At 53.4% G+C, this 25603-nt stretch overlaps 1 protein-coding gene across 3 annotated transcripts in view; it reads left to right on the forward strand.

The window, feature by feature from the left end:
• braf (B-Raf proto-oncogene, serine/threonine kinase) overlaps nucleotides 1-25603 on the forward strand; it is an 84902-nt gene that overhangs the window by 49611 nt on the left and 9688 nt on the right. The window contains exons 2-15 of one of the 3 annotated variants that reach the window (XM_072453358.1): nucleotides 1520-1621; nucleotides 1806-2069; nucleotides 3426-3529; nucleotides 5583-5685; nucleotides 7350-7498; nucleotides 7632-7751; nucleotides 8480-8642; nucleotides 10469-10508; nucleotides 13969-14094; nucleotides 17559-17695; nucleotides 18044-18161; nucleotides 18877-18961; nucleotides 19073-19249; nucleotides 19530-19576. In XM_072453358.1, coding sequence (XP_072309459.1) covers nucleotides 1520-1621; nucleotides 1806-2069; nucleotides 3426-3529; nucleotides 5583-5685; nucleotides 7350-7498; nucleotides 7632-7751; nucleotides 8480-8642; nucleotides 10469-10508; nucleotides 13969-14094; nucleotides 17559-17695; nucleotides 18044-18161; nucleotides 18877-18961; nucleotides 19073-19249; nucleotides 19530-19576 — 1735 coding nt within the window. The remainder of the gene's footprint in view (nucleotides 1-1519; nucleotides 1622-1805; nucleotides 2070-3425; nucleotides 3530-5582; nucleotides 5686-7349; nucleotides 7499-7631; nucleotides 7752-8479; nucleotides 8643-10468; nucleotides 10509-13968; nucleotides 14095-17558; nucleotides 17696-18043; nucleotides 18162-18876; nucleotides 18962-19072; nucleotides 19250-19529; nucleotides 19577-25603) is intronic. The other 2 variants (XM_072453359.1, XM_072453360.1) reach the window with 2 other exon arrangements.

Here is a 25603-nt window from a genome sequence, read left to right on the forward strand (position 1 = left end):
ATGCAGGTGTCACGTATAATGCAGGTGTCACGTATAATGCAGGTGTCACGTATAATGCAGGTGTCACGTATAATGCAGGTGTCACGTATAATGCAGGTGACACATCCACAGACGAGCTTCAGTGTCACGAGGACAAAGTCCTGTCACTGAGAGATTATTGACTGTTGTGGACCGGTCCCCGGTCCTTGGTCCCCGGTCCCCGGTCCCCGGTCCTTGGTCCCTGGTCCCCGGTCCCCGGTCCTTGGTCCGGTGGTTGGGGGCCCCTGCTTTAGACCATATCTAGAACCTATTCAATTAGATCAAATGAGAGTTTTGGGACATAGTGTGTTAGTGACGAGGTGAAACTGTGGTGGGTCAGAGCGGGTCACGGCCCGGGTCAGAGCGGGTCACGGCCCGGGTCACGGCCCAGGTCAGAGCGGGTCACGGCCCGGGTCAGAGCGGGTCACGGCCCGGGTCAGAGCGGGTCACGGCCCGGGTCAGAGCAGGTCACGGCCCGGGTCAGAGCGGGTCACGGCCCGGGTCAGAGCGGGTCATGGCCTGGGTCACGGCCCAGGTCAGAGCGGGTCACGGCCCGGGTCAGAGCGGGTCACGGCCCGGGTCAGAGCGGGTCACGGCCCGGGTCAGAGCGGGTCACGGCCCGGGTCAGAGCGGGTCACGGCCCGGGCCCGGGTCAGAGCGGGTCACGGCCCGGGTCAGAGCGGGTCACGGCCCGGGTCAGGGGTCAGAGCAGGTCACGGCCCGGGTCAGAGCGGGTCACGGCCCGGGTCAGAGCGGGTCACGGCCCGGGTCAGAGCGGGTCACGGCCCGGGTCAGAGCGGGTCACGGCCCGGGTCAGGGGTCAGAGCAGGTCACGGCCCGGGTCAGAGCGGGTCACGGCCCGGGTCAGAGCGGGTCACGGCCCGGGTCAGAGCGGGTCACGGCCCGGGTCAGGGGTCAGAGCGGGTCACGGCCCGGGTCAGAGCGGGTCACGGCCCGGGTCAGAGCGGGTCACGGCCCGGGTCAGAGCGGGTCACGGCCCGGGTCAGGGGTCAGAGCGGGTCACGGCCCGGGTCAGAGCGGGTCACGGCCCGGGTCAGAGCGGGTCACGGCCCGGGTCAGGGGTCAGAGCAGGTCACGGCCCGGGTCAGAGCGGGTCACGGCCCGGGTCAGAGCGGGTCACGGCCCGGGTCAGAGCGGGTCACGGCCCGGGTCAGGGGTCAGAGCGGGTCACGGCCCGGGTCAGAGCGGGTCACGGCCCGGGTCAGAGCGGGTCACGGCCCGGGTCAGAGCGGGTCACGGCCCGGGTCAGAGCGGGTCACGGCCCGGGTCAGAGCGGGTCACGGCCCGGGTCAGAGCGGGTCACGGCCCGGGTCAGACACTGAATCTGATGGATTTATCGTGGATAATCTTTATAACATTGACTTTTTAGAATGAAACGGGCTTTTATTTGAATTTCTTAATTGTGTTAATGTCATTGCTCTTTGAAATATGCTTGAGTGACATGACCTCTGACCTCTGACCTCTTCTGTTTGTGCCTCAGATCTGGAACATTAAACAGATGATCAAACTGACCCAGGAGCATCTGGAGGCTCTGCTCGACAAGTTTGGAGGAGAACACAACCCCCCGTCCATCTACCTGGAGGTACAGACCAGGACCAGGACCAGGACCGGGACCGGGACTAGAGAGGCGGGACTAGAGAGGCGGGACTAGAGAGGCGGGACTAGAGAGGCGGGACTAGAGAGGCGGGACTAGAGAGGCGGGACTAGAGAGGCGGGACTAGAGAGGCGGGACTAGAGAGGCGGGACTGAACCCGCTCTGTGTCCAGGCCTATGAGGAGTACACGAGTAAGCTGGATGCCCTGCAGCAGCGGGAGCAGCAGCTACTGGAGGCCATGGGAAACGGCACTGACCTGTCGTCTTCACCCACGGCGGCCATCTTGGATCTGAAGGAGCCGTGCGGACACAGTTTCACCTCGGCCCCCAACACTTTGAATGTCCTTCAGAACCCGTGCGACATGGGCCGGGGCAACCCCCGCTCCCCACAGAAGCCCATCGTCCGAGTGTTCCTGCCCAACAAGCAGCGCACTGTGGTGAGTTTAAAGTGCTTAACACCTGCGACGCTCTGTGGTGAGTTTAAAGTGCTTGACACCGGCGACGCTCTGGTGAGTTTAAAGTGCTTAACACCGGCGACGCTCTGTGGTGAGTTTAAAGTGCTTAACACCGGCGACGCTCTGTGGTGAGTTTAAAGTGCTTGACACCGGCGACGCTCTGGTGAGTTTAAAGTGCTTAACACCGGCGACGCTCTGTGGTGAGTTTAAAGTGCTTAACACCGGCGACGCTCTGTGGTGAGTTTAAAGTGCTTAACACCGGCGACGCTCTGTGGTGAGTTTAAAGTGCTTAACACCGGCGACGCTCTGTGGTGAGTTTAAAGTGCTTAACACCGGCGACGCTCTGTGGTGAGTTTAAAGTGCTTAACACCGGCGACGCTCTGGTGAGTTTAAAGTGCTTGACACCGGCGACGCTCTGTGGTGAGTTTAAAGTGCTTGACACCGGCGACGCTCTGTGGTGAGTTTAAAGTGCTTAACACCGGCGACGCTCTGTGGTGAGTTTGAAGTGCTTAACACCGGCGACGCTCTGTGGTGAGTTTAAAGTGCTTGACACCGGCGACGCTCTGGTGAGTTTAAAGTGCTTAACACCGGCGACGCTCTGTGGTGAGTTTAAAGTGCTTAACACCGGCGACGCTCTGGTGAGTTTAAAGTGCTTAACACCGGCGACGCTCTGTGGTGAGTTTGAAGTGCTTAACACTTGCGACGCTCTGTGGTGAGTTTAAAGTGCTTAACACTTGCGACGCTCTGTGGTGAGTTTAAAGTGCTTGACACCGGCGACGCTCTGTGGTGAGTTTAAAGTGCTTAACACCGGCGACGCTCTGTGGTGAGTTTGAAGTGCTTAACACTTGCGACGCTCTGTGGTGAGTTTGAAGTGCTTAACACCTGCGACGCTCTGTGGTGAGTTTGAAGTGCTTAACACTTGCGACGCTCTGTGGTGAGTTTAAAGTGCTTAACACCGGCGACGCTCTGGTGAGTTTAAAGTGGTTAACACGGCGACGCTCTGTGGTGAGTTTAAAGTGCTTAACACCTGCGACGCTCTGTGGTGAGTTTAAAGTGCTTAACACCGGCGACGCTCTGTGGTGAGTTTAAAGTGCTTAACACCGGCGAGGCTCTGTGGTGAGTTTAAAGTGCTTAACACCGGCGACGCTCTGTGGTGAGTTTAAAGTGCTTGACACCGGCGACGCTCTGTGGTGAGTTTAAAGTGCTTAACACCGGCGACGCTCTGTGGTGAGTTTAAAGTGCTTAACACCGGCGACGCTCTGTGGTGAGTTTAAAGTGCTTAACACCGGCGACGCTCTGTGGTGAGTTTAAAGTGCTTAACACTTGTTTGCTCGGCAGGTCCCGGCTCGCTGTGGGATGACGGTGAGAGACTCTCTGAAGAAAGCTCTGATGATGAGAGGACTGATCCCCGAGTGCTGCGCCGTGTACCGGGTACAGGACGGGTAAGGGCGCCCTCTGGTTTTAGGATGGGTAAGAGCGCCCCCTGCTGTTAGGACGGGGTACAGGAAGGGTAAGAGCGCCCCCTGCTGTTAGGACGAGGTACAGGACGGGTAAGAGTGCCCTCTGCTGTTAGGACGGGGTACAGGACGGGTAAGAGTGCCCTCTGCTGTTAGGACGGGGTACAGGACGGGTAAGAGTGCCCTCTGCTGTTAGGACGGGGTACAGGACGGGTAAGAGTGCCCTCTGCTGTTAGGACGGGGTACAGGACGGGTAAGAGCGCCCCCTGCTGTTAGGACGGGTAAGAGTGCCCCCTGCTTTTAGGACGGGGTACAGGACGGGTAAGAGCGCCCCCTGCTGTTAGGACGGGGTACAGGATGGGGAAGAGCGCCCTCTGCTGTTAGGACGGGGTACAGGACGGGTAAGAGCGCCCTCTGCTGTTAGGACGGGGTACAGGATGGGGTACAGGACAGGGAAGAGCGCCCCCTGCTGTTAGGACGGGGTACAGGACGGGTATGAGTGCCCCCTGCTGTTAGGACGGGGTATGAGTGCCCTCTGCTGTTAGGACGGGGTACAGGACGGGTAAGAGCGCCCCCTGCTGTTAGGACGGGGTACAGGACGGGTAAGAGTGCCTTCTGCTGTTAGGACGGGGTACAGGACGGGTAAGAGTGCCCTCTGCTGTTAGGACAGGGTACAGGACGGGTAAGAGCGCCCCCTGCTGTTAGGACGGGGTACAGGACGGGTAAGAGCGCCCCCTGCTGTTAGGACGGGGTACAGGACGGGTAAGAGCGCCCTCTGCTGTTAGGATGGTGTACAGCACGGGTAAGAGTGCCCCCTGGTTTTAGGACGAGGTACAGGACGGGTAAGAGTGCCCCCTGCTGTTAGGACGGGGTATGAGTGCCCTCTGCTGTTAGGACGGGGTACAGGACGGGTAAGAGTGCCCTCTGCTGTTAGGACGGGGTACAGGACGGGTAAGAGCGCCCCCTGCTGTTAGGACGGGGTACAGGACGGGTAAGAGTGCCTTCTGCTGTTAGGACGGGGTACAGGACGGGTAAGAGTTCCCTCTGCTGTTAGGACAGGGTACAGGACGGGTAAGAGCGCCCCCTGCTGTTAGGACGGGGTACAGGACGGGTAAGAGCGCCCCCTGCTGTTAGGACGGGGTACAGGACGGGTAAGAGCGCCCTCTGCTGTTAGGATGGTGTACAGCACGGGTAAGAGTGCCCCCTGGTTTTAGGACGGGTAAGAGCGCCCCCTGCTGTTAAGACGGGGTAAAGAATGGGTAAGAGCGCCCCCTGCTGTTAGGACGGGGTACAGAATGGGTAACAGCGCCCCCTGCTGTTAGGACGGGGTACAGAATGGGTAACAGCGCCCCCTGCTGTTAGGATGGTGTACAGGACGGGTAAGAGCGCCCCCTGCTGTTAGGATGGTGTACGGGACGGGTAAGAGCGCCCCCTGCTGTTAGGATGGTGTACAGGACGGGTAAGAGCGCCCCCTGCTGTTAGGATGGTGTACGGGACGGGTAAGAGCGCCCCCTGCTGTTAGGATGGTGTACAGGACGGGTAAGAGCGCCCCCTGCTGTTAGGATGGTGTACAGGACGGGTAAGGGCGCCCTCTGCTGTTAGGACGGGGTACAGGACGGGTAAGAGCGCCCCCTGCTGTTAGGACGGGGTACAGGACGGGTAAGAGCGCCCTCTGCTGTTAGGACGGGGTACAGGACGGGGAAGAGCGCCCTCTGCTGTTAGGACGGGGTACAGGACGGGGAAGAGCGCCCTCTGCTGTTAGGACGGGGTACAGGACGGTTAAGAGCGCCCTCTGCTGTTAGGACGGGGTACAGGACGGGGAAGAGCGCCGGGGTACAGGACGGTTAAGAGCGCCCTCTGCTGTTAGGACGGGGTACAGGACGGGGAAGAGCGCCGGGGTACAGGACGGGGAAGAGCGCCCTCTGCTGTTAGGACGGGGTACAGGACGGTTAAGAGCGCCCTCTGCTGTTAGGACGGGGCACAGGACGGGGAAGAGCGCCCTCTGCTGTTAGGACGGTCTGATTGTGGGTGTTTTCAGGGAGAAGAAGCCAATTGGCTGGGACACGGACATCTCGTGGCTGACCGGAGAAGAGCTGCACGTGGAGGTTCTGGAGAACGTTCCCCTGACCACACACAACTTTGTGAGTCTGAGTTTAGCTTCAAGTGTTTCTGACCGCCTCTGACCACCTCTGACCACCTCTGACCTCCTGTGACTGCCTCTGACCTCCTGTGACCGCCTCTGACCTCCTGTGACCTCCCCTGACCTCCTGTGACCTCCTGTGACTGCCTCTGACCTCCTGTGACCGCCTCTGACCTCCTGTGACCTCCTGTGACCTCCTCTGACCTCCTGTGACCTCCTCTGACCTCCTGTGACCTCCTCTGACCTCCTCTGACCTCCTGTGACCGCCTCTGACCTTGTCTCAAACATCAAAGTCAAAACTAGGAAATTATGAAAACCAGACGCACTTTCAGCTCCGTCTACACGAGAGCGTTCAGAAGTAACAAAAGAGACTAATCCAGACTAAAACTAATAGTAACGATACTGAACAGATTGCATAAACAGTTTGTCCAAAAGCAGAGCGCCACCTCTGCTTAAAGAAGGTACTGCAGTTTGTGTACAGAGAGAAGAGCAGGGGACAAAGGACACGTGTCTGAGACGTTCTTCCACAGCCGCACGCACTGTTGGCTCTGGAGGAGGCCTATCAGGTGGTCCATCAGGTGGTCCATCAGGTGGTCCATCAGGTGGTCCATCAGGAGGTCCATCAGGTGGTCCATCAGGTGGTCCATCAGGTGGTCCATCAGGAGGTCCATCAGGTGGTCCATCAGGTGGTCCATCAGGTGGTCCATCAGGTGGTCCATCAGGTGGTCCACCAGGAGGTCCATCAGGAGGTCCATCAGGTGGTCCATCAGGAGGTCCATCAGGAGATCCATCAGGAGGTCCATCAGGTGGTCCATCAGGTGGTCCATTAGGAGGTCCATCAGGTGGTCCATCAGGTGGTCCATCAGGTGGTCCATCAGGTGGTCCATCAGGAGATCCATCAGGTGGTCCATTAGGAGGTCCATCAGGAGGTCCATCAGGTGGTCCATCAGGTGGTCCATCAGGAGGTCCATCAGGAGGTCCATCAGGTGGTCCATCAGGTGGTCCATCAGGTGGTCCATTAGGAGGTCCATCAGGTGGTCCATCAGGTGGTCCATCAGGAGGTCCATCAGGAGGTCCATCAGGTGGTCCATCAGCAGGTCCATCAGCAGGCCCACCTGGAGGTCCATCTGGAGGTCCCCCTGGAGGCCCACCTGGAGGTCCATCAGCAGGCCCACCTGGAGGTCCATCAGGAGGCCCATCAGGAGGCCCATCAGCAGGCCCACCTGGAGGCCCACCAGCAGGTCCATCAGCAGGTCCATCAGGAGGTCCATCAGGAGGTGGGAGAGGACCTGCGGTTAGGACAGGCCTGTGCTCATTAAGTCCAGTGATCCGGGGCTTATTGTGGTCAGGGACGATGATGAACGACAGAGCGACATTCTCAACACAAACCAATAGTACTTTCTTTTTTTAATGATAGATTTGATAACGCTCAAGATGATTCTAAAACTGTTCATGAAGCGTGACATTTTGTCCTGTTGTTTTAGTATCGATATTTGTTCAAAAGAGTATCTACTTTAGGGTTCGATACTACGAGTCCGTCCACGTTTCACCTCGACAACAGTGACACACACATTAGGGTTCTTTCTGATAACGTGTGGAAATGTACTGTGAATATTGTTGCCGTGGCGATGTAGCGCTCCTAATGGCAGAATCTTTGTGTTCCAGGTGCGTAAAACCTTCTTCACTTTGGCCTTCTGCGACTTCTGCCGAAAGCTGCTGTTCCAGGGCTTCCGCTGTCAAACCTGTGGCTACAAGTTCCACCAGCGCTGCAGCACCGAGGTCCCCCTGATGTGCGTCAACTACGACCAGCTCGAGTAAGGACGCCGGGGCCAGGGGGGGATGGCGCGGTCAGGAGGGGCTGGCGCGGTCAGGAGGGGCTGGCGCGGTCAGGAGGGGCTGGCGCGGTCAGGAGGTCCACTCCTGACCCTCCTTTTCTCTTCCCTGCAGTTTGTTGTTCGTGTCCAAGTTCTTCGAGCATCACCCGATCTCACAGGAGGAGGTGTCTTCAGAGGGGACGACGCCCGTGTCAGATGTCTGCCCCTCGCTCCCGCCCTCCGACTCCTCCAGGTCAGGGTTAAGGCTGGGACGGGTCAGGGCTGGGACGTGTAATGTGTAATAGGCAGTAATAAGTGTTAGTAAATGTGTAATAAGCAGTAATAAGGTTAGTAAAGTTGTAATAAGCAGTAATAAAGTTAGTAAAGTTGTAATAAGCAGTAATAAGGTTAGTAAAGTTGTAATAAGCAGTAATAAGGTTAGCAAAGTTGTAATAAGCTGTAATAAGGTTAGTATAGTTGTAATAAGCAGTAATAAAGTTAGTAAAGTTGTAATAAGCTGTAATAAGGTTAGTAAAGTTGTAATAAGCAGTAATAAAGTTAGTAAAGTTGTAATAAGGTTAGTAAAGTTGTAATAAGCAGTAATAAGGTTAGTAAAGTTGTAATAAGGGTTAGTAAAGTTGTAATAAGCAGTAATAAGGTTAGTAAAGTTGTAATAAGCTGTAATAAGGTTAGTAAAGTTGTAATAAGCAGTAATAAAGTTAGTAAAGTTGTAATAAGGTTAGTAAAGTTGTAATAAGCAGTAATAAGGTTAGTAAAGTTGTAATAAGGTTAGTAAAGTTGTAATAAGCAGTAATAAGGTTAGTAAAGTTGTAATAAGCAGCAAAATTAGACTTCATCCTCGTCCATGTTTGCAGAGAGTTAGATGTTTGTAAGTGTCCTCTGGAGCCAGCTCCTGAGTGAGTGACCTTACACCTTACGCGGTCAGTTTCCGTCCGCTCACAGTGTAACTCTTGTGGTCAGGTCGCTCTGCCACGCCTCCGTTTCGCCCTCCAAGTCCATCCCGATCCCGCCCAGCTTCAGACAGAGCGCAGAGGAAGAGATCCGGAACCAGTTTGGGCAGAGAGACCGCTCGTCCTCCGCGCCAAACGTCCACATCAACACCATCGAGCCGGTCAACATCGACGTGAGTGGGACGCACACGCGCGGCTTTGAAACATGCACTGTGAACACCAGCAACACGGTGCTGTTTCATATATTTCTATTGCAGGAAAAAGCACATAGTAAAGGAGTTGATGGAAATGTGATTCATATTGTGAAAAGATGAGGTCCAGTCCCACTGAAAGTAGTCTGAAACTTGCTGTGCTAAATGTCAGATCCTTATGTTACAAATCACTCTTAATTAATCCTTTTATTTTGATAGAATCTGCTCCACCTAACTGAAACATGAGAAAACAAAAAGGGGGCGGAGTCTGTGCTATCTTTAGGGATGAAATAATGACCCACAGGTTGTTCTTTTGGGGTGTTTTCATCATGTCAGTATTTCTCCTTTAAACTGGAGCTAAAACAGTCTCCTTCTCTTCATTGTCTCACACAAACCTCTCCGCTCTGACAACGTTTCACTGATGATTTTATTGAGACGTTTCAGTCGCACAGACTTTATGGTTTGGTCATTACAGGTGATTTCAATGTTCATGTGGATCATATTTGTGACAGAAACGCTAAAGAGCTTGATGGCACAGGTGCACTGTTTATGGAAATGATAAACTTTGAAAATGTCTCATGTTCTAATGTAAATGATTTGTTGAACTCTGTTACATCTAGTGTTTTGAATGTTCTGGACACCATCGCCCCTATGAAGGCTAAAATGTTAAAAATAAGCAGAAGTTGCCATGGAGACATGATGATTGGCTCAGGGCACAGAAAAGGGAGTGACACAAGTCAAAGCTCCAGGTTCAAAAAGAGATTTACAAAGAGAAGCTGAACATGTACAACCTCATTTTATGTAGAACTAGGGAAAGATATTTCTCTGAAATAATTGGAAGCTGCAGTAACAAGGGGCGTGTCCTGTTGCCACAGTAACGGATAAACAAACCCTCCAGCTCAGCTGCCAAGTGGCAGTACTGAGTCATGACCGGCCCATCTTTAATCTGACATTTTGGGCCAAAGTCCTTTCACAGATTTCCTCTTAACAAACGACTCATTAGATGTTTTTCGGAGTAGAGCCGCTGCTCCTCTTGGGCTCCTCCCTGGGGAGGTGTTCGGGCATGTCCCACCGGGAAGAGGCCCCGGGGAAGACCCAGGACACGCTGGAGGGACTATGTCTCTCTGGCCTGGGAACACCTCGGGATCCCCCCGGAGGAGTTGGAGGAAGTGTCTGGGGTGAGGGAAGTCTGGGAGTCCCTGCTTAGACTGCTGCCCCCGTGACCCGGCCCCGGATAAGAGGAAGAACATGGATGGATGGATGTTTTTCAGGTTTTAGAGCTCATCACAGCACTGAGACTGCTGTTGTCATGGTGACAAATGACATCCTCCTGAACACTGACACGGGCAAAGCCTCAGTCTTAATTCTGTTGGATCTGATGCTGCTTTTGACACTGTCCATCATGTGACCCTCTCACAGAGTCTAGAGGACTGGGTGGGCATCACTGGCCCCGCCCTAAACTGGTTAAGGTCCTATCTGGAAGACAGGAAGTACTTTGTGTCTCAGACCACACCCCCCTGACCTGTGGGGGCCCCAAGGGTCAGTCCTGGGACCCCTTCTGTTCACCCTCTACATGCTGCTGTTAGGTTAGGGGCCGGCCTCCTGCTGGTGCCAGAGTCAGGACTAAACATGGACCGGCCTCCTGCTGGTGCCAGAGTCAGGACTAAACATGGACCGGCCTCCTGCTGGTGCCAGAGTCAGGACTAAACATGGACCGGCCTCCTGCTGGTGCCAGAGTCAGGACTAAACATGGACCGGCCTCCTGCTGGTGCCAGAGTCAGGACTAAACATAAACTTGTGTGTTCCAGGACCTGATCGGAGGTCAGAGTCTGCAGCGCTCGGACGGAGGTAAGAACTTTGTCAAACTTTTGAGTCTTTTACGTTCGTTGTCTCTGCGTCTCCATAAGTCTGTCAGACCCAGGGTAGAGCCGCCAGAGAACTACTAACTACTAACTACTGCTGTTACAGAACTACAAACTACTAACTAGTGCTGTTGGAGAACTACAAACTACTGCTGTAAGAACTACAAACTACTAACTACTACTGTAAGAGAACAACAAACTACTAACTACTACTGTAAGAGAACTACAAACCACTAACTACTACTGTAAGAACTACTAACTACTACTGTAAGAGAACTACTAACTACTGCTGTTGGAGAACTACTAACTACTACTGTAAGAGAACTACTAACTACTGCTGTTGGAGAACAACAAACTACTACTGTAAGAGAACTACAAACCACTAACTACTACTGTAAGAACTACTAACTACTGCTGTAAGAGAACTACAAACTACTGCTGTAAGAGAACTACAAACCACTAACTACTACTGTAAGAACTACTAACTACTGCTGTTGGAGAACTACTAACTACTGCTGTTAGAGAACTACTAACTACGAACTACTTCTTTAAGAGAACTACTAACTACTGCTGTAAGAGAACTACAAACTACTGCTGTTGGAGAACTACAAACCACTACTGTAAGAGAACTACAAACCACTAACTACTACTGTAAGAGAACTACTAACTACTGCTGTTGGAGAACTACTAACTACTACTGTAAGAGAACTACAAACTACTAACTACTGCTGTTAGAGAACTACTAACTACAGCTTTAGTAGTAGAGTATCTAGTTTCGATACTAGTTTTTGTATTGATTAAGAATCTGATTTTCAATACTTTTGACAACGCTAATCTGTATTTTGAGTACTTCTAGAGTATTTGTAGTAGTAGTTGTAGTAGTTGTAGTAGTGATGAGGACCAGATCAACTGTGACGTATAATAATATAATAATGTTTTGAGTGAGTAACGACCGCAAAGTGTGTCATCGTTTAGGCACGAGTGAAATGATAAGTTTAATTGTTCACACTTGTTTAGCATTAGCATTAGCATTAGCATGTGAGTTATTTCAGCTGGAACGCTCTGAAGTTGCCGTTTTCAAGCAGGAAATAAACAACGGCCCAGTGTTTGGCACGCAGCATAATGAAGGCAGTATTTACAGTGAGAGTAGTAGTGGTAACGGCTGTAGTGGTAACGGCTGTAGTGGTAACGGCTGTAGTGGTAACGGCAGTGGTGGTAACGGCAGTGGTGGTAACGGCTGTAGTGGTAACGGCTGTAGTGGTAACGGCAGTAGTGGTAACGGCTGTAGTGGTAACGGCTGTAGTGGTAACGGAAGTAGTGGTAACGGCTGTAGTGGTAACGGCTGTTGTGGTAATGGCACTGGTGGTGGTAACGGCTGTGGTGGTATCGGCAGTGGTGGTAACAACGGCTGTGGTGGTATCGGCAGTGGTGGTAACGGCTGTAGTGGTAACGGCAGTAGTGGTAACGGCTGTGGTGGTAACGGCTGTGGTGGTAACGGCTGTAGTGGTAACGGCAGTGGTGGTAACGGCTGTAGTGGTAACGGCTGTAGTGGTAACGGCAGTGGTGGTAACGGCTGTGGTGGTAACGGCTGTAGTGGTAACGGCAGTGGTGGTAACGGCTGTAGTGGTAACGGCAGTGGTGGTAACGGCAGTGGTGGTAACGGCTGTAGTGGTAACGGCAGTGGTGGTAACGGCTGTAGTGGTAACGGCTGTAGTGGTAACGGCAGTGGTGGTAACGGCTGTAGTGGTAACGGCTGTAGTGGTAACGGCTGTAGTGGTAACGGCAGTGGTGGTAACGGCAGTGGTGGTAACGGCTGTGGTGGTAACGGCAGTGGTGGTAACGGCAGTGGTGGTAACGGCTGTAGTGGTAACGGCTGTAGTGGTAACGGCTGTAGTGGTAACGGCAGTGGTGGTAACGGCTGTAGTGGTAACGGCAGTGGTGGTAACGGCAGTGGTGGTAACGGCTGTAGTGGTAACGGCAGTGGTGGTAACGGCTGTAGTGGTAACGGCTGTAGTGGTAACGGCAGTGGTGGTAACGGCTGTAGTGGTAACGGCTGTAGTGGTAACGGCTGTAGTGGTAACGGCTGTAGTGGTAACGGCAGTGGTGGTAACGGCAGTGGTGGTAACGGCTGTGGTGGTAACGGCAGTGGTGGTAACGGCAGTGGTGGTAACGGCTGTAGTGGTAACGGCTGTAGTGGTAACGGCTGTAGTGGTAACGGCAGTGGTGGTAACGGCTGTAGTGGTAACGGCTGTAGTGGTAACGGCTGTAGTGGTAACGGAAGTAGTGGTAACGGCTGTGGTGGTAACGGCTGTGGTGGTAACGGCTGTGGTGGTAACGGCTGTGGTGGTAACGGCAGTGGTGGTAACGGCTGTGGTGGTAACGGCTGTGGTGGTAACGGCTGTGGTGGTAACGGCTGTGGTGGTAACGGCAGTGGTGGTAACGGCAGTGGTGGTAACGGCTGTGGTGGTAACGGCTGTAGTGGTAACGGCTGTAGTGGTAACGGCTGTAGTGGTAACGGCTGTGGTGGTAACGGCAGTGGTGGTAACGGCTGTAGTGGTAACGGCTGTAGTGGTAACGGAAGTAGTGGTAACGGCTGTAGTGGTAACGGCTGTAGTGGTAACGGCTGTAGTGGTAACGGAAGTAGTGGTAACGGCTGTGGTGGTAACGGCTGTGGTGGTAACGGCTGTAGTGGTAACGGCTGTAGTGGTAACGGCTGTAGTGGTAACGGCTGTAGTAATCGTAGTAGCAGTAATAATGGCAGTAGTAGTAGTAGAAGTTAGTAGTAATAGCAGCGTTAAGCAGTTGTAGTAAGGGCAGTCATCTTATTAGTAGTTAGCGTTGTTGCTGCAGTAATAGTAGTAATAATATTAGTTAGTAGTAGTTGTTAGTAGTTGGTAAGAGTAAGTAGTAGTTAGTGGTAGTTGTAGTAATAGTAGTCTTCGTCATAGTTAGTAGTAGTTACTAGTAGTTAGTAGTAGTAGTTAATAGTTAGTAGTAGTAGTTGTAGTAGTAATAGTTAGTAGAAGTTCGCAGTAGTGGTGGTTAGTAGTAAGTAGTAGTTGGTATGATTTAGTAATAGTGGTTATTAGTAGTAGTTAGTAGTAATTAGTAGTTGGTAAGAGTTAGTAGTAGTACTAGTTAGTTGTTGTAGTTGTTAGTAGTAGTAGTAGTAGTTAGTGGTAGTTAGTAGTTGGTAAGAGTTAGTACTTAGTGGTAGTCAGTAGTTGTAGTAATAGTTAATAGTAGTATTAGTAGTTAAGAGTTAGTAGTAGTTGTAGTAGTAATAGTTTGTAGTAGTTAGCAGTACTAGTGGTTAGTAGTAAGTAGTAGTAGTAGTAATAATAGTTAGCTGTAGTTATTAGTAGTAGTTAGTAGTTGGTAAGAGTTAGTAATAGTTAGTTGTAGTAGTTAGTGTTGGGTGATGTTGTCTTGTCTTCTCCCCACAGCAGCGCTCTCCGCTCGCCCCTGCCGTCCCTGTCTCCGGAAGCAGCGCACCCGGACCTCCAGCCCTCTCCTTTACTCCTTCCCCAATGACATAGTCTTTGATTTCGAGCCCGAGCCAGAGTTCGGAGGTAGTTAGTGAGGCGTGTGTGTCACCCGCTCCGTGTGTGCGTCACCCGCCATGTGTGTCACCCGCCCTGTGTGTGCGTCACCCGCCATGTGTGTCACCCGCCCTGTGTGTGTGCGCGTCACCCGCCCTGTGTGTGTGAGTCACCCGCTCCGTGTGTGTGCGCGTCACCCGCTCCGTGTGTGTGCGTCACCCGCTCCGTGTGTCACCCGCCCTGTGTGTGCGTCACCCGCCCTGTGTGTGCGTCACCCGCCCTGTGTGTGCGTCACCCGCTCCGTGTGTGTGCGTCACCCGCTCCGTGTGTCACCCGCCCTGTGTGTGCGTCACCCGCCCTGTGTGTGCGTCACCCGCCCTGTGTGTGCGTCACCCGCTCCGTGTGTGCGTCACCCGCTCCGTGTGTGCGTCACCCGCTCCGTGTGTCACCCGCCCTGTGTGTGTGCGTCACCCGCCCTGTGTGTGTGCGTCACCCGCTCCGTTTGTGCGTCACCCGCTCCGTGTGTGCGTCACCCGCTCCGTGTGTGCGTCACCCGCTCCGTGTGTGCGTCACCCGCTCCGTGTGTGAGTCACCCGCCATGTGTGTCACCCGCCCTGCGTGTGTGCGTCACCCGCCCTGCGTGTGTGCGTCACCCGCCCTGTGTTTGCGTCACCCGCCCTGTGTGTGCGTCACCCGCCCTGTGTGTGCGTCACCCGCCCTGTGTGTGCGTCACCCGCTCTGTGTGTGCGTCACCCGCCCTCTGTGTGCGTCACCCGCCCTCTGTGTGCGTCACCCGCCCTGTGTGCGTCACCCGCTCCGTGTGTGCGTCACCCGCCCTGTGTGCGTCACCCGCCCTGTGTGCGTCACCCGCCCTGTGTGTGCGTCACCCGCTCTGTGTGTGCGTCACCCGCTCTGTGTGTGCGTCACCCGCCCTCTGTGTGCGTCACCCGCCCTGTGTGCGTCACCCGCCACCCGCCCTGTGTGCGTCACCCGCCCTGTGTGCGTCACCCGCTCCGTGTGTGCGTCACCCGCCCCGTGTGTGCGTCACCCGCTCTGTGTGTGCGTCACCCGCCCTCTGTGTGCGTCACCCGCCCTGTGTGCGTCACCCGCCCTGTGTGTGCGTCACCCGCTCCGTGTGTGCGTCACCCGCTCCGTGTGTGCGTCACCCGCCCTGTGTGCGTCACCCGCCCTGTGTGTGCGTCACCCGCTCCGTGTGTGCGTCACCCGCCCTCTGTGTGCGTTCACCCGCCCGTGTGTCCTGTGCCGCTCTCACCTCGATCACAGTCGTCGTAGTCGTGTTTCATGTGTCGCTTTCTTCTCACCGCTTGTGTGTCGATGTTTTTTGCGGGTTATTTCAATTCTTCTTCTGTCAAAATCTAAACGTCGTGTTTCAAAGCTGCCACGACATCCTCGGCCGGACGATACAGAAGTATTCATAGTTTAACACTGGAGGGCTCAGAATTCTATGGGAGATTTTTTAGCTTTAATGGTCAAAACGTTGAAGCTTTGACCCGGTTTATGGTTCGCAGTGTTCTCGCTGAGGGGTTTGAGCGTGCTCAAAAGATACCGCCAGGTATTAAGTTCACGGCATGGAGGCACTTGCTTGCACGGCGCACACACACATGGCCACAAAGGCGCACACACGGCGCACACACACATGGCCACAAAGGCGCGCACACACGGCACACACACACATGGCCACACAAGCGCACACACGGCGCACACACACATGGCCACACAAGCGCACACACGGCACACACACACATGACCACACAAGCGCACACACGGCGCACACACACATGGCCACAAAGGCGCGCACACACGGCACACACACACATGGCCACACAAGCGCACACACGGCGCACACACACATGGCCACAAAGGCGCGCACACACGGCGCACACACACATGGCCACACAAGCGCACACACGGCGCACACACACATGGCCACAAAGGCGCGCACACACGGCGCACACACACATGACCACACAAGCGCACACACGGCGCACACACACATGGCCACACAAGCGCACACACACACATGGCCACACAAGCGCACACACGGCGCACACACACATGGCCACACACGGCGCACGCACACACGGCGCACACACACATGGCGCTCGCTCGCACGGTGATCTTAGAGCCGTAGTACTTTTCACTAGCGTGCAGTACCGTGCGAGCGCCGCCCTCCGCAAACTGTGATCGGTTTGGAATGAAATTGACAGAAGACGTTGACATGTTCGGGCCCTTTAAAGGTTTGTCAGCATAGTGTGAGGTAGAAAGTGGCTTGAGCGTCCTCCAGGGGGCGCTGTGCTCAGAATGAGACGTTTAACACACATTATGACACTTAGACTTTTACTGGACAAACACAGTTTTTACTTTCATCCACAGATACATCACAGACTTCAGCACTAATTTAAGGGTAGAACATTTAGTTTAGTTGTATTGTAGTTGACATTTCTACCCTGGATTCAGAATTGTGGCTTATCTTTTCTTGTTTAGACTGAAAGGATTTGCAGAATTAGATCTCGGCAAATCATTTAAATTGATTTCTTTTTGCCTTTATTCCAGAGTTTTGAACCTTCTTTTTGCACAGCTTTTCAAAGGCTCTGCAGAATATTCAACATTTGTGGGTTTTTTGTGAATCTCCCACAGAGTTAAGCGCTGACTTTATCAGTCCGTTCTAGAATGAGGGTGAACAGAACCATAATTAGACTTAATACAACGTCATAATCAGCAGATATTTACTTGAACCTTTTATTTCTCTAAATGTTTGTGTTTGAATTAGAGCTGTCAATGGATTAAAAAGAATCAGATGAGTCATGATTAATCGCACAGTGCCTTTACATTTCTGTGCTTTAAATGTAACATTTGATGTATTTTCACACATTTTATTTAATACTCTTTAATAAATCTAAAAAATAAAGTATAATGAATTGGCCTTTTGAAAAACTTTGTTTGCTCTAATTGAAGACTTTCGTCTTAACTCTGTGGCCACATGGGTTCAGCGGGTTCAAGGCCCGTCATCGCCGCTTGCGGGTGGAACTGGCTCTGATGGTGATGGCATGGGGCGTGGCCTGGCATGGGGCGTGGCCTGGCGTTTACCAGAGTTCTGTTCGTTCACTTTGACAGCTCTACTTTAAAATAAAGCCCTCATTTGTGGATTTCCCCTCACACTGTGGTTCACACCCTGTTCACTGCATGAGCCCTACAGGCCCCTACAGGCCCCTACAGGCCCCTACAGGCCCCTACAGGGGAATCCCTGGTTTAGTCCTGGTTTAGACCTAGTTTAGACCTGGTTTAGCCCTGGTTTAGTCCTGGTTTAGACCTAGTTTAGTCCTGGTTTAGTCCTGGTTTAGACCTAGTTTAGTCCTGGTTTAGTCCTGGTTTAGACCTAGTTTAGTCCTGGTTTAGTCCTGGTTTAGACCTGCTTTAGACCTGGTCCTGTCCTGGTTCAGTCCTGGTTCAGTCCTGGTTCTGCCCTGTTTCAGGCTCCACCGCGGGTCTCTCGGCGACGCCCCCGGCCTCTCTGCCCGGCTCGCTGACAAACGTGAAGATGGCGCAGAAGTCCCCGTGCCAGCAGAGGGAGCGCAAGAGCTCGTCCTCCTCAGAAGACCGCAATAAGATGGTAATAAAGAAAACATCCTAAACTCTCAGCACTTCCCTGACTTTGAGACGGCCCAGGGTCAAAGCCAGTTCTTTTAGAGAGATTCACTTTGCAAATAAAACGATTCAGATTATTTCTTTCAAACGGTGGTGACATTGGGCCAGAAGCATCAGATTGAGCCGTGTGAACATCACCGATGTCTGAGGAGGAGTTTATCGTGTCAAAACAGAAATGGACCACATTGACCTTAAAATAACATTGTTATACTCTGAAATGTGCTCAGAAGACTCCTTATGCCCTTGAAAGCAGTTCAGATCATTTTTGAATTCAAATGATTTTTTACGTTGATGTCGCTTTGTTGTCGCTCAGAAAACGCTGGGGCGACGCGACTCGAGCGACGACTGGGAGATTCCCGAGGGCCAAATCACTCTGGGCCAGCGCATCGGCTCTGGCTCCTTTGGAACCGTCTTCAAAGGGAAGTGGCACGGTAAGAAGTGGCACGGTTTATACTGTGGGCCCTCTGGTTTACACTGTGGGCCCTCTAGTTTACACTGTGGGCCCTCTGGTTTACACGGCGGGCCCTCGGGTTTACACGGCGGGCCCTCTGGTTTACACTGTGGGCCCTCTGGTTTACACTGTGGGCCCTGTGGTTTACACTGTGGGCCCTGTGGTTTACACTGTGGGCCCTCTGGTTTACACTGCGGGCCCTCTGGTTTACACTGCGGGCCCTCTGGTTTACACGGCGGGCCCTCGGGTTTACACGGCGGGCCCTCTGGTTTACACTGTGGGCCCTCTGGTTTACACGGCGGGCCCTCTGGTTTACACTGTGGGCCCTCTGGTTTACACTGTGGGCCCTCTGGTTTACACTGCGGGCCCTCTGGTTTACACTGTGGGCCCTCTGGTTTACACGACGGGCCCTCTGGTTTACACGGCGGGCCCTCTGGTTTACACTGTGGGCCCTCTGGTTTACACGGCGGGCCCTCGGGTTTACACGGCGGGCCCTCTGGTTTACGCGGCGGGCCCTCTGGTTTACGCGGCGGGCCCTCGGGTTTACGCGGCGGGCCCTCTGGTTTACGCGGCGGGCCCTCTGGTTTACGCGGCGGGCCCTCGGCGTGTTAACTATGTACTTTCTGGCCAGGTTCTTTGGTCTGCGTGTGATGTGACACTGCGTTGTATGTTGCATGTTCTGCGTGTGTTTTCAGGCGATGTTGCGGTGAAGATGTTGAACGTCACGGCTCCCACTCCTCAGCAGCTTCAGGCCTTTAAGAACGAAGTGGGCGTGCTCAGGTCGGTTATTGCCAACACACCTTTCTTAACGTACATTGCGCCAATCATTTCTTCACACGTTTGTTTAAACCTTTTCACATTTTGAGCGCCTTTTTTTTTTGGGCCTTTCAGGAAAACGCGCCACGTGAACATCCTGCTGTTCATGGGCTACACGACCAAGCCGCAGCTCGCCATCGTGACGCAGTGGTGCGAGGGCTCCAGCCTCTACCACCACCTGCACATCATCGAGACCAAGTTCGAGATGATCAAACTCATCGACATCGCACGGCAGACGGCGCAGGGCATGGAGTACGCGCCAACACACGCCAACACAGGCGCCGACACGCGCGCCGACACGCGCGCCGACACGCGCGCCAACACACGTGTGACACACACACCAACACGCGCGCCGACACGCGCGCCACCGCGCGCCAACACGCGCGCCACCGCGCGCCAACACGCGCAGCAACACGCGCAGCAACACACGTGTGACACACACGCCAACACCCGTCGCAACACGACAACACACACCAACACACGCGCCTGGGTGCGGGATAATAACTGTGTGTGTGTGTGTGTGTGTTTTCAGCTATCTGCACGCAAAGTCCATCATCCACCGAGACCTGAAGAGTAACAGTATCCTCCTCCTCTGGGGTCTAAATTCACAAATGTGGAATTGGCGGTAGAAAAGTCCTGGGTTGGTTCTGGTTGCTCTCCTGGTTGTTCTCCTGGTTGTTCTCCTGGTTGTTCTCCTGCTGGTTCTCCTGCTGGTTCTCCTGGTTGCTCTCCTGGTTGTTCTGCTGGTTGTTCTCCTGGTTGTTCTTCTGGTTGTTCTTCTGGTTGTTCTCCTGGTTGCTCTCCTGCTGGTTCTCCTGGTTGTTCTCCTGCTGGTTCTCCTGGTTGTTCTCCTGGTTGTTCTCCTGCTGGTTCTCCTGGTTGTTCTCCTGGTTGTTCTCCTGGTTGTTCTCCTGGTTGCTCTCCTGCTTGTTCTCCTGGTTGTTCTCCTGCTGGTTCTCCTGGTTGTTCTCCTGGTTGTTCTCCTGGTTGCTCTCCTGGTTGTTCTGCTGGTTGTTCTCCTGCTGGTTCTCCTGGTTGTTCTCCTGGTTGTTCTCCTGCTGGTTCTCCAGGTTGTTCTCCTGGTTGCTCTCCTGGTTGTTCTCCTGGTTGCTCTCCTGGTTGTTCTCCTGGTTGCTCTCCTGGTTGCTCTCCTGGTTGTTCTCCTGGTTGCTCTCCTGGTTGTTCTCCTGGTTGCTCTCCTGGTTGCTCTCCTGGTTGCTCTCCTGGTTGCTCTCCTGGTTGTTCTCCTGGTTGTTCTCCTGGTTGCTCTCCTGGTTGTTCTGCTGGTTGTTCTGCTGGTTGCTCTCCTGGTTGCTCTCCTGGTTGCTCTCCTGGTTGTTCTGCTGGTTGTTCTGCTGGTTGTTCTCCTGGTTGTTCTCCTGCTGGTTCTCCTGCTGGTTCTCCTGGTTGCTCTCCTGGTTGCTCTGCTGGTTGTTCTCCTGGTTGTTCTTCTGGTTGTTCTCCTGGTTGTTCTCCTGCTGGTTCTCCTGGTTGTTCTCCTGCTGGTTCTCCTGGTTGTTCTCCTGGTTGTTCTCCTGGTTGTTCTCCTGGTTGTTCTCCTGCTGGTTCTCCTGGTTGTTCTCCTGGTTGTTCTCCTGGTTGCTCTCCTGGTTGTTCTCCTGCTTGTTCTCCTGGGTGTTCTCCTGCTGGTTCTCCTGGTTGTTCTCCTGGTTGTTCTCCTGGTTGTTCTCCTGGTTGCTCTCCTGGTTGTTCTGCTGGTTGTTCTCCTGGTTGTTCTTCTGGTTGTTCTCCTGGTTGTTCTCCTGCTGGTTCTCCAGGTTGTTCTCCTGGTTGCTCTCCTGGTTGTTCTCCTGGTTGCTCTCCTGGTTGCTCTGCTGGTTGTTCTCCTGGTTGTTCTGCTGGTTGTTCTCCTGGTTGCTCTCCTGGTTGCTCTCCTGGTTGTTCTCCTGGTTGCTCTCCTGGTTGCTCTCCTGGTTGCTCTCTTGGTTGCTCTCCTGGTTGTTCTCCTGGTTGCTCTCCTGCTTGTTCTCCTGGTTGTTCTCCTGCTGGTTCTCCTGGTTGTTCTCCTGGTTGTTCTCCTGGTTGTTCTCCTGGTTGTTCTCCTGCTTGTTCTCCTGCTTGTTCTCCTGGTTGTTCTCCTGGTTGTTCTCCTGGTTGCTCTCCTGGTTGTTCTGCTGGTTGTTCTCCTGGTTGTTCTTCTGGTTGTTCTCCTGGTTGTTCTCCTGCTGGTTCTCCAGGTTGTTCTCCTGGTTGCTCTCCTGGTTGTTCTCCTGGTTGCTCTCCTGGTTGTTCTGCTGGTTGTTCTCCTGGTTGTTCTGCTGGTTGTTCTGCTGGTTGCTCTCCTGGTTGCTCTCCTGGTTGCTCTCCTGGTTGTTCTGCTGGTTGTTCTGCTGGTTGTTCTCCTGGTTGTTCTCCTGCTGGTTCTCCTGCTGGTTCTCCTGGTTGCTCTCCTGGTTGTTCTGCTGGTTGTTCTCCTGGTTGTTCTTCTGGTTGTTCTCCTGGTTGTTCTCCTGCTGGTTCTCCTGGTTGTTCTCCTGCTGGTTCTCCTGGTTGTTCTCCTGGTTGTTCTGCTGGTTCTCCTGGTTGTTCTCCTGGTTGCTCTCCTGGTTGTTCTCCTGCTTGTTCTCCTGGGTGTTCTCCTGCTGGTTCTCCTGGTTGTTCTCCTGGTTGTTCTCCTGGTTGTTCTCCTGGTTGCTCTCCTGGTTGTTCTGCTGGTTGTTCTCCTGGTTGTTCTTCTGGTTGTTCTCCTGGTTGTTCTGCTGGTTCTCCAGGTTGTTCTCCTGGTTGCTCTCCTGGTTGTTCTCCTGGTTGCTCTCCTGGTTGTTCTGCTGGTTGTTCTCCTGGTTGTTCTGCTGGTTGTTCTCCTGGTTGCTCTCCTGGTTGCTCTCCTGGTTGTTCTCCTGGTTGCTCTCCTGGTTGCTCTCCTGGTTGCTCTCTTGGTTGCTCTCTTGGTTGCTCTCTTGGTTGTTCTCCTGGTTGCTCTCCTGCTTGTTCTCCTGGTTGTTCTCCTGCTGGTTCTCCTGGTTGTTCTCCTGGTTGTTCTCCTGCTTGTTCTCCTGCTTGTTCTCCTGCTTGTTCTCCTGGTTGTTCTCCTGGTTGTTCTCCTGGCTGTTCTCCTGGTTGCTCTCCTGGTTGTTCTGCTGGTTGTTCTCCTGGTTGTTCTTCTGGTTGTTCTCCTGGTTGTTCTCCTGCTGGTTCTCCAGGTTGTTCTCCTGGTTGCTCTCCTGGTTGTTCTCCTGGTTGCTCTCCTGGTTGTTCTGCTGGTTGTTCTCCTGGTTGTTCTGCTGGTTGTTCTCCTGGTTGTTCTCCTGGTTGCTCTCCTGGTTGCTCTCCTGGTTGTTCTCCTGGTTGCTCTCTTGGTTGTTCTCCTGGTTGCTCTCCTGGTTGCTCTCCTGGTTGCTCTCCTGGTTGTTCTCCTGGTTGTTCTCCTGGTTGTTCTCCTGGTTGCTCTCCCGGTTGCTCTCCCGGTTGCTCTCCTGGTTGTTCTGCTGGTTGCTCTCCTGGTTGTTCTGCTGGTTGTTCTGCTGGTTGCTCTCCTGGTTGCTCTCCTGGTTGTTCTGCTGGTTGCTCTCCTGGTTGTTCTGCTGGTTGCTCTCCTGGTTGCTCTCCTGGTTGCTCTCCTGATTGCTCTCCTGGTTGTTCTGCTGGTTGTTCTGCTGGTTGCTCTCCTGGTTGCTCTCCTGGTTGCTCTCCTGGTTGCTCTCCTGGTTGCTCTCTTGGTTGCTCTCCTGGTTGTTCTCCTGGTTGCTCTCCTGCTTGTTCTCCTGCTTGTTCTCCTGGTTGTTCTCCTGGTTGTTCTCCTGGTTGTTCTCCTGCTTGTTCTCCTGCTTGTTCTCCTGGTTGTTCTCCTGGTTGTTCTCCTGGTTGTTCTCCTGGTTGCTCTCCTGGTTGTTCTGCTGGTTGTTCTCCTGGTTGTTCTTCTGGTTGTTCTCCTGGTTGTTCTCCTGCTGGTTCTCCAGGTTGTTCTCCTGGTTGCTCTCCTGGTTGTTCTCCTGGTTGTTCTCCTGGTTGCTCTCCTGGTTGTTCTGCTGGTTGTTCTCCTGGTTGTTCTGCTGGTTGTTCTCCTGGTTGTTCTCCTGGTTGCTCTCCTGGTTGTTCTCCTGGTTGCTCTCTTGGTTGTTCTCCTGGTTGCTCTCCTGGTTGTTCTGCTGGTTGTTCTCCTGGTTGTTCTTCTGGTTGTTCTCCTGGTTGTTCTCCTGCTGGTTCTCCAGGTTGTTCTCCTGGTTGCTCTCCTGGTTGTTCTCCTGGTTGCTCTCCTGGTTGTTCTGCTGGTTGTTCTCCTGGTTGTTCTGCTGGTTGTTCTCCTGGTTGCTCTCCTGGTTGCTCTCCTGGTTGTTCTCCTGGTTGCTCTCCTGGTTGCTCTCCTGGTTGCTCTCTTGGTTGCTCTCCTGGTTGTTCTCCTGGTTGCTCTCCTGCTTGTTCTCCTGGTTGTTCTCCTGCTGGTTCTCCTGGTTGTTCTCCTGGTTGTTCTCCTGGTTGTTCTCCTGGTTGTTCTCCTGCTTGTTCTCCTGGTTGTTCTCCTGGTTGTTCTCCTGGTTGCTCTCCTGGTTGTTCTCCTGGTTGTTCTTCTGGTTGTTCTCCTGGTTGTTCTCCTGCTGGTTCTCCAGGTTGTTCTCCTGGTTGCTCTCCTGGTTGTTCTCCTGGTTGCTCTCCTGGTTGTTCTGCTGGTTGTTCTCCTGGTTGTTCTGCTGGTTGTTCTCCTGGTTGTTCTCCTGGTTGCTCTCCTGGTTGCTCTCCTGGTTGTTCTCCTGGTTGCTCTCTTGGTTGTTCTCCTGGTTGCTCTCCTGGTTGCTCTCTTGGTTGCTCTCCTGGTTGTTCTCCTGGTTGCTCTCCTGGTTGCTCTGCTGGTTGTTCTCCTGGTTGTTCTTCTGGTTGTTCTCCTGGTTGTTCTCCTGCTGGTTCTCCTGGTTGTTCTCCTGCTGGTTCTCCTGGTTGTTCTCCTGGTTGTTCTCCTGGTTGTTCTCCTGGTTGTTCTCCTGCTGGTTCTCCTGGTTGTTCTCCTGGTTGTTCTCCTGGTTGCTCTCCTGGTTGTTCTCCTGCTTGTTCTCCTGGGTGTTCTCCTGCTGGTTCTCCTGGTTGTTCTCCTGGTTGTTCTCCTGGTTGCTCTCCTGGTTGTTCTGCTGGTTGTTCTCCTGGTTGTTCTCCTGGTTGTTCTCCTGGTTGTTCTCCTGCTGGTTCTCCAGGTTGTTCTCCTGGTTGCTCTCCTGGTTGTTCTCCTGGTTGCTCTCCTGGTTGTTCTGCTGGTTGTTCTCCTGGTTGTTCTGCTGGTTGTTCTCCTGGTTGCTCTCCTGGTTGCTCTCCTGGTTGTTCTCCTGGTTGCTCTCCTGGTTGCTCTCCTGGTTGCTCTCTTGGTTGCTCTCCTGGTTGTTCTCCTGGTTGCTCTCCTGCTTGTTCTCCTGGTTGTTCTCCTGCTGGTTCTCCTGGTTGTTCTCCTGGTTGTTCTCCTGGTTGTTCTCCTGGTTGTTCTCCTGCTTGTTCTCCTGCTTGTTCTCCTGGTTGTTCTCCTGGTTGCTCTCCTGGTTGTTCTGCTGGTTGTTCTGCTGGTTGTTCTTCTGGTTGTTCTCCTGGTTGTTCTCCTGCTGGTTCTCCAGGTTGTTCTCCTGGTTGCTCTCCTGGTTGTTCTCCTGGTTGCTCTGCTGGTTGTTCTGCTGGTTGTTCTCCTGGTTGTTCTGCTGGTTGTTCTGCTGGTTGCTCTCCTGGTTGCTCTCCTGGTTGCTCTCCTGGTTGTTCTGCTGGTTGTTCTGCTGGTTGTTCTCCTGGTTGTTCTCCTGCTGGTTCTCCTGCTGGTTCTCCTGGTTGCTCTCCTGGTTGTTCTGCTGGTTGTTCTCCTGGTTGTTCTTCTGGTTGTTCTCCTGGTTGTTCTCCTGCTGGTTCTCCTGGTTGTTCTCCTGCTGGTTCTCCTGGTTGTTCTCCTGGTTGTTCTGCTGGTTCTCCTGGTTGTTCTCCTGGTTGCTCTCCTGGTTGTTCTCCTGCTTGTTCTCCTGGGTGTTCTCCTGCTGGTTCTCCTGGTTGTTCTCCTGGTTGTTCTCCTGGTTGTTCTCCTGGTTGCTCTCCTGGTTGTTCTCCTGGTTGTTCTGCTGGTTCTCCAGGTTGTTCTCCTGGTTGCTCTCCTGGTTGTTCTCCTGGTTGCTCTCCTGGTTGTTCTGCTGGTTGTTCTCCTGGTTGTTCTGCTGGTTGTTCTCCTGGTTGCTCTCCTGGTTGCTCTCCTGGTTGTTCTCCTGGTTGCTCTCCTGGTTGCTCTCCTGGTTGCTCTCTTGGTTGCTCTCTTGGTTGCTCTCTTGGTTGTTCTCCTGGTTGCTCTCCTGCTTGTTCTCCTGGTTGTTCTCCTGCTGGTTCTCCTGGTTGTTCTCCTGGTTGTTCTCCTGCTTGTTCTCCTGCTTGTTCTCCTGCTTGTTCTCCTGGTTGTTCTCCTGGTTGTTCTCCTGGCTGTTCTCCTGGTTGCTCTCCTGGTTGTTCTGCTGGTTGTTCTCCTGGTTGTTCTTCTGGTTGTTCTCCTGGTTGTTCTCCTGCTGGTTCTCCTGGTTGCTCTCCTGGTTGTTCTCCTGGTTGCTCTCCTGGTTGTTCTGCTGGTTGTTCTCCTGGTTGTTCTGCTGGTTGTTCTCCTGGTTGTTCTCCTGGTTGCTCTCCTGGTTGCTCTCCTGGTTG

This window comes from Eucyclogobius newberryi, unplaced genomic scaffold (assembly GCF_026437365.1).
Source record: "Eucyclogobius newberryi isolate DKJ021-1_F unplaced genomic scaffold, fEucNew1.0.hap1 SCAF_2, whole genome shotgun sequence".
NCBI lineage: Eukaryota > Metazoa > Chordata > Actinopteri > Gobiiformes > Gobiidae > Eucyclogobius > Eucyclogobius newberryi.